The sequence below is a fragment of the Oratosquilla oratoria genome, chromosome 3, assembly GCF_046742065.1.
Source record: "Oratosquilla oratoria isolate Oo_2021 chromosome 3, ASM4674206v1, whole genome shotgun sequence".
Classification (NCBI taxonomy): domain Eukaryota; kingdom Metazoa; phylum Arthropoda; class Malacostraca; order Stomatopoda; family Squillidae; genus Oratosquilla; species Oratosquilla oratoria.
Genome location: NC_134779.1, coordinates 11,479,695 through 11,486,991, shown reverse-complemented (window position 1 = coordinate 11,486,991; position 7,297 = coordinate 11,479,695). Strand labels below are relative to the sequence as shown.

At 36.6% G+C, this 7,297-nt stretch overlaps 1 protein-coding gene across 2 annotated transcripts in view; it reads right to left on the bottom strand.

The window, feature by feature from the left end:
• Positions 1-6,404, bottom strand: part of LOC143020304 (uncharacterized) — a 54,829-nt gene extending 48,425 nt beyond the window's left edge. Inside the window, exon 1 of one of the 2 annotated variants that reach the window (XM_076176598.1) lies at positions 4,097-6,404. In XM_076176598.1, the coding sequence (XP_076032713.1) occupies positions 4,815-5,729 (915 nt within the window). In that variant the 5' untranslated portion in view covers positions 5,730-6,404 and the 3' untranslated portion in view covers positions 4,097-4,814. The remainder of the gene's footprint in view (positions 1-4,096) is intronic. The other variant, XM_076176590.1, reaches the window with a different exon arrangement.
• Positions 6,405-7,297: the final 893 nt, after the last annotated feature.

The following is a 7,297-nucleotide window of genomic DNA, read 5'->3' as shown; positions in this document are numbered from 1 at the left end:
CATAGTGAAGGGAAATCACATACTGAGTCATTAGTGGGCATTTCGTTTGACATTATTATGACTGGGCTGAATATTTTCGCTTCGGATGCAGACACTTCGCTCCACCAGCTTATGTCGTTGATGTTCTTTGGCCTGTTGTTTAGCTTGTTACATGTATTTGTACTTTGGTTAATGGTCCTGTTTTCTGTAGGAAGCTGTAGATAAATGATAGAAATATTGGTGCTCTGCCACTTAGGATTTGGTATAGAGTGATTCCTGTTTGAGGGGGTAGGTATTGTTGCAGTGTTGTGTATTTTGTCTGTGAATATGATGCTTTCGTAAATAGTAACTTTTGAAAGTACAAAAAAAAAATGGAAAAAAGGTGGCATCATTAAAAGTCACTTGAGTTCACAGTGCCACAAATTTTCGTGTATTGCACTGACTGATTACCGACGCAATAAAGCTAACAAAACCTCCATTGATCAGAGCTCAAGTGAGGCCTTTGAAAAACCGCTAAAATCGTCATGACAGTGATGTGAGTACTATGAAGGTAGATATAACCGACAAAGAATATTTCTTGTGTGGGACAGAACAGGAGGACACGGGAAGAATCTATAAAAAGACAAGGTGGTCCATAAACATTATGAAATGTAGTTTCTCGCAAAAGTGAATTGATTTGTGAAATGACACAAAAAATAGTTTAGTCAAACAACGTATTTAAAGCAAAGTTTAGCTGATAGAAGCAGAGGTGATATATTGCGAGCGTAGCTTTGTATTACAATAAAGTACATACACTGAAAAATAATTGAGAGCAAAATCCGCATCATATTAGAATATGCAACACTGTCAAGGATATTCATAAATTCCAGAGAAAGCAAAGAGCAACAGCAAAATTGGCCCCAGCCTAGCAAACTAAGCATTGAGAAAAATCAGAAATGGTAGACCTGCCATGGAAAAGAGATAGAAGTGACATGATTACTTTGTTGAGATCAATCAAAGGGATGGATGGAATTGATAGAGGTTTATCGGTGTGGGATGAGTGGACACAAGGTCCGGGAGGGGAATAACTATCGATCACGAGTCCAGCACTTGATCCAAGACCGTGGTGAAACACACACCTGGTACAACTGTACTGACATCTGTGACGCTTTCTCTCTCTCTCTCTCTCTCTCTCTCTCTCTCTCTCTCTCTCTCTCTCTCTCTCTCTCTTTCTCTCTCTCTCTCCCTCTCTCTCTCTCTCTCTCTCTCTCTCTCTCTCTCTCTCTCTCTCTCTCTCTCTCTCTCTCTCTCTCTCTTTCTCTCTCTCTCTCCCTCTCTCTCTCTCTCTCTCTCTCTCTCTCCCTCTCTCTCTCTCTCTCTCTAGTAAGTAATTTTATTTGGCATTGAATCAATATACATGAAGTGCAGATAAAGAAAATAACACATAGTTCGAAATAACAATTACAAATGCCGAGGATAACACAAAAGCTCTGTGTGTGTGTGTGTGTATTTTACCTAGTTGTATTTTACGGGAAGGCGAGCTATGCTCGTTATGCCCCGTCTTCATATCCCATTTTATCTAAACTGTTTAAATTCATGAATTGTTTTTGCACACACCACTTTTTCGTGCAACTTGTTCCAGATGTCTATTACTCTATAGGGAAAGCTATTCTTTTTCAGGTCTCTTCTATAACTGTATTTCTTGATTTTCTCTCCGTGTCCTCTTGTATTTCTACTATCCCATTTTATTAGATCCTCTCTATCAATAGTTTATATGCCTTTCATGAATCTATAAATAGTTATCAAGTCTCCTCTCTCTCTTCTTTGCTCTAATGTCTGTATTTCAAGTTTTGTTAGTCTCTCTTCATATGATAGTTCTTAGAGTGTTGGTGCTAATTTTGTAATTGCTCTTTGTATTCTTTCAAGTTTTGTTATATATTTTTTGTACTTGGTGACCACATCGTCACTGCATAGTGTGTATTTACCTAGTTGTATTTACCTAGTTGTATTTTACGGGAAGGGGAGCTATGCTCGTGGGGTCCCGTCTTCATATCTCATTTTATCTAAACTATTTTTAAATTCATGTATTGATTTTGCACACACCACTTTCTCATCTAACTTGTTCCAACTGTCTATTACTCTGTGAGGAAAGCTGTTCTTTTTCAAATCTCTTCTATAGCTGTCTTTTTTTATTTTCTTTCCGTGTCCTCTTGTATTTCTGTCATCCCATTTTATCAGATTCTCTCTATCAGTAATTTCTATGCCTTTCATGATTCTGTAAATAGCTATCAAATCTCCTCTCTCTCTTCTTTGCTCTAGTGTCTGTAGTTTAAGTTTTTGTAGTCTCTCTTCATATGATAGTTTTGAGAGTGTTGGTGCCAGTTTTGTGATCGCTCTTTGTATTCTTTCAAGTTTTTTTATACATTTTTTTGTACTTGGTGACCATATCGTTGCTGCATATTCCAATCTTGGTCTTATCAGGGTGATTAGGATTTTCCTCACCATTTCTTCATCCAGGTATGTAAATGCCACTTTGATTGTTCTTATTAAAATATAAGTTTCTCCAAAAATCTTATTTATATGTTTCTCAGGTGACATATTATTCATAACAATGACTCCCAGGTCCTTCTCATTTTCTACTTTTTTTATTCCTTCTTCTCCCAAATTATATGATCCTGTTATTCTGTTTTTGCTTTTTCCAAATTCCATTATACTACACTTTTTTGTATTGAATTCCATCTCCCACTTCCTACTCCATTCTTGTACTTTATTTAGATCTCTCTGTAGTGATTCACAATCTTCTTCAGTTTTCACTCTTTTCAGTAGTTTTGCATCATCTGCAAAGAAGCTCATATAGCTTTCAATTCCTTCATCCATATCATTAATATATATAGCAAACATTATTGGGGCCAGAACTGTTCCCTGCGGGACACCGCTTATTACTTCATTCCATTTTGAGTGCTGATCTCTTATCACTACTCTCATTTTTCTTTCTTGCAAAAAGTCTTCCATCCAATTTAGCAATTTACCTTGTATTCCTCCTTCATATTCTAATTTCTTAAGCAACTTCTTATGTGGTACTTTGTCAAAAGCTTTTTTTAGGTCTAGAAATGCACAATCAGCCCATCCATCTCTTTCTTGTATTATATCTATTAGCCTTGAATAGAAACATATTAAATTGGTGACGCATGATCGTCCTTGTCTGAATCCAAATTGCCTTGGATTTAGTACGTTGTTTTTTTCCAAGTATTTTACCCATCTACTTTTGATAATTCTTTCACAAATTTTTGCTATTGTACTTGTTAGAGAGACTGGTCTATAGTTGGTAGGTTCTTCTTTATTTCCTCCTTTATATATAGGTACTATATTTGCTTTTTTCCAATCTTCTGGAACTTTTCCTTCTTTTAAGGAACTGCTTATTATGCTATGTATTTTGTCTGCCAGTTCATTCCTGCATTCTTTCAGAATCCAGTTTGCTATTTCATCTGGTCCATGCGATTTTCTGACATCAAAATTACCCAAGTGTGTCAATATTTCATTCTTTGTTACTTCTATTTCTTCCATAGGGGGGACTTTTTCTTTCCACTCAATCTCTTCAGGTTGTATATTTTCCCTTGTAAAAACTGATTTAAAATGTTTGTTCATAATTTCTGCCATTTCCATTTCCTCAGTGTATTCAACTCCTCCTTGTCTTAATTTCTCCAAGTCTTGTTTGTTTTTCAGTTTATTGTTTACAAATCTGTAGAATAGTTTTGGTTGATCTTTACACTTTTCTATAACATCTTTTTCATATTTTCTTTTTTCCTCTCTGCACTTTTGTACATATTCATTTCTATAACCAGTATATATTTTCCATTTTTCAGGTCTTCTGTCTTTTTTCCATCTGGTCCAGGCTTTGTCTCTTTTGTCTTTTAACTCCCTACAACTTTTGTTGTACCAGCATTTTACATATTCTTTTTCTTGTTTTTGTCTTGGGACATACTTTTCCACTCCTTTTTTGTAAATTTTTGTCAAAATATTCCATTTCTCTTCCACTGATGTTTCTTCTTTGTATATTTCTTCCCAGTTTTCTTGTTGGAAGAATTCTCTTATTTTATCAAAGTTTGTTTTTTCATACATCATTCTTCCTCTTCTATACTGTTCATTTCTTTTCATATATTTTTCTTCATTAAGTTCCAGTTCAATCAATATTTGGTCACTTTTACCTATTGGTGTTTTATATTCAATCTTGTCCACTATTCTAGGTTCAGATGTAATTATTAAGTCTAGCCTCGATGGTTCTTCTTCATTTCTATACCTAGTGTTCTCTTGTATCCATTGTGTCATTGAATGGTCAGTAATCATCTCAAGTAGAGCATTTCCCCATGAGTCATCACCACTCTTTACTGTCATTTCTTCCCAGCAGATTTCTTTGCAATTAAAGTCGCCCATCATAACTATTCTTCCTCCGTCTTCCATTATTTTAGTTAATGCTATCTTTGTGTCCTCTAACATACTTTTATATTCACTCTCCTCCCATGAGGCTGTTTTCGGAGGCACATAATTGATCACAAATTTTCTGCTCTTCTTATCTCTGTCTTCCACTTCTATCATAATCATCTCTACTGTATTCTTTCCATATATGACACCTTTCACGTTTATATCCTTCTTAGTCAGGAACATAACTCCACCCCCTTGCTTTTTCTCTCTGTTTCTAATCCAATAATTGTATGCATCATGTCCTACACTGTTGGGTGGTAGTGGGCCTTTTAATTTTGTTTCTACAATTCCCATCATGTCCGGTTCTTTTTCTTTCAAATAATCATTCAGCTCATTCAATCCTGTTATTAATCCATCTATATTTGTGTAAGACACTCTTAGTTTTCTGCCACTTCCATTGTGTTCTCTGTTTCCCTTATGTTTTTCTTTTGTATGTCGAACTTCCTTAGTTTCATGTTCACTACTCTCCAATAGAATCTCTCTTTCTCTGACTCCGTTCTGTTCTCGTTTTTTGTCTTAGCTTCCAGTCTTTTCTGCTTTTCTTCCTCTCTTTCCTCTTTATTCATTTCTCTTTTTATCCATATCTTTTTGTATTGTTCACTTGTTGCTAGTTTCCCTGTTTTGGATAAGATATTCTCTGCCGTTGTTTGTGACTTGAATTTAATCTTAATTGGTCTGGTCTTGTCTGTGCTATACTTTCCGAGTCTAAATTTCTCTTCGATTTGTTTCATAATTCCTGGTTCATCTTCCTGAACTGATTCTAGTAATTGGCTTACTTTTTCATTTTCCTCCTTGATTCTTGTGGTTCTATCTGTGTTGTGTTTCTCTTCCATTCCTAATATAATTATACATTTCTTCTTGTCTGCTAAATCCCTTACTATATTCTCCTTTTGTCTCATCACTTTAATAACTGAGTCTTCAGTATGTTCTTTCAATTGCTGTTTGACTATGTCAGTGAATGAAACCTTATTTCCTTCTTGGGTTTTCTTCCAATTTTTACTTTCTTTAGCTATCGTTTCTCTGTTTTCTTTACTATTCTTCTTCAATTCCTCATTCTCCACCTTTACCTCTCTTAACTGTCTTTTTAGGTCTTCTATTTCATCAGTTAAGTTTTTATTCGCCTTTTCCAGTTCTTCCAATCTTTCAACCCTTTGTAAAATGGTGTTCATATGACCTAACCTACTCTCCAAGTCCTCGATCACCTTATCGACCTTCTCTTCTAGTCTTGTCAGTCGGGGGGGGGGGGGTTGTGTCCCCCCCACCCTCTTTAAATCCCTTGAAAATATTCTCATCACTTTCTGCTATATTGCTCCTATCTATACCTCTAATCTTCACATTCCTATTAGACATGTCGTCATCATCCAACTCGTCTTGGGGTCGTTTGTCTACCTTACGGCGGCCCGTCAGGGCCATTTCCTCCACCTCCTCATTACCTTCCATTTCCCCAGCAATCCCTCCCCCTCTCCTCTTTCCTTACTTTCCCACTACCCCACGAGCAATTTCCCCCCACCCTGCAAATACAAAAAGGCACTTCTCTTTGCGTTGGGATCCACAATCTTCACTTTTCTTCAGAACGTTCTTCAAGCCGTCCGTTCGTTGAAAGTGTGTGTGTGTGTGTGTGTGTGTGTGTGTGTGTGTGTGTGTGTGTGTGTGTGTGTGTGTGTGTGTGTATTTACCTAGTTGTATTTTGCGGGAGAAGATTTATGCTCGTGGGGACCCGCAGTTGTATCTTTCCGCATCCAGTTCTTTCTTAAAGTCGTGTATAGTTTTAGCACTCACTGTTTTCTCTTTTAATTTATTTCATGTATCTATCACTCTATGTGGAAAGCTATTCTTTTTCAGATCTCTTCTGTAACTGTCCTTCTTAAGTTTCTTCTTGTGTCCCCTTGTATTTCTATTGTCCCATTTAAGTAGATCATCCCTGTCAAGGATTTCCATCTCTTTCATAATTCTATATATGGATATCAAATCGCATCTTTCTCCTCTTTGCTCCAGAGTTAATATATATATATATATATATATATATATATATATATATATATATATACATATATATATATATATATATATATATATATATATATATATATATATATATATATATTCTTTTTAATCTTTGTTCATATGTCAGCATACTGAGTGTTGGTGCCATCGTTGTTAGTGCTCTTTGAATTCTTTCTACTTTCTTTATGTCACTAATTTCCTCAATCCCTCCTCAGATCCTGCTACAAGCGCAGTGTCGTCAGCAAACAACAGCTGGCTTATTTCCCACTTTTCTCCATTTTCTTTAACCATCTCCAACCCCTGACCCACTACCCTTGTATTCACCTCTCGCACCACCCCATCCATGTATAGATTGAACAGCCAGGGCGACATAACACATCCCTGACGAAGTCCCACCTTTACCTCAAACCATTCACTCTCTCCATTTCTAATCCTAATACAAGCTCTACTACTCTCATAAAAACTCTTGACTGCTCTTAACAGCTTTCCTCCTATCCCATATATCTGCAATACCTCCCACAGTGCCTTCCTGTCTACCCTGTTGTAAGCCTTTTCCAAATTCATAAAAGCCCAAAAAACATCTTTACTTTTTCCTATAGCTTTCTCACATATCTGTCTTACCACAAAAATCTGATCTACACAACCCCTACCTGTCCTAAATCCACACTGCTCCTCACCAATTACTCCCTCTGTTCCTCTCCTAATCCTCTCAATCAAGCCCATAAGCCTTCCCAACTACACTCAACAAGCTAATCCCTCTGAAACTACCCCACTCATACTTGTCTCCCTTTCCCTTGTAAAGTGGAACGATACAGGCACGACTCCATTCCTCCGGCACTCTACCCTCTCTTAAACA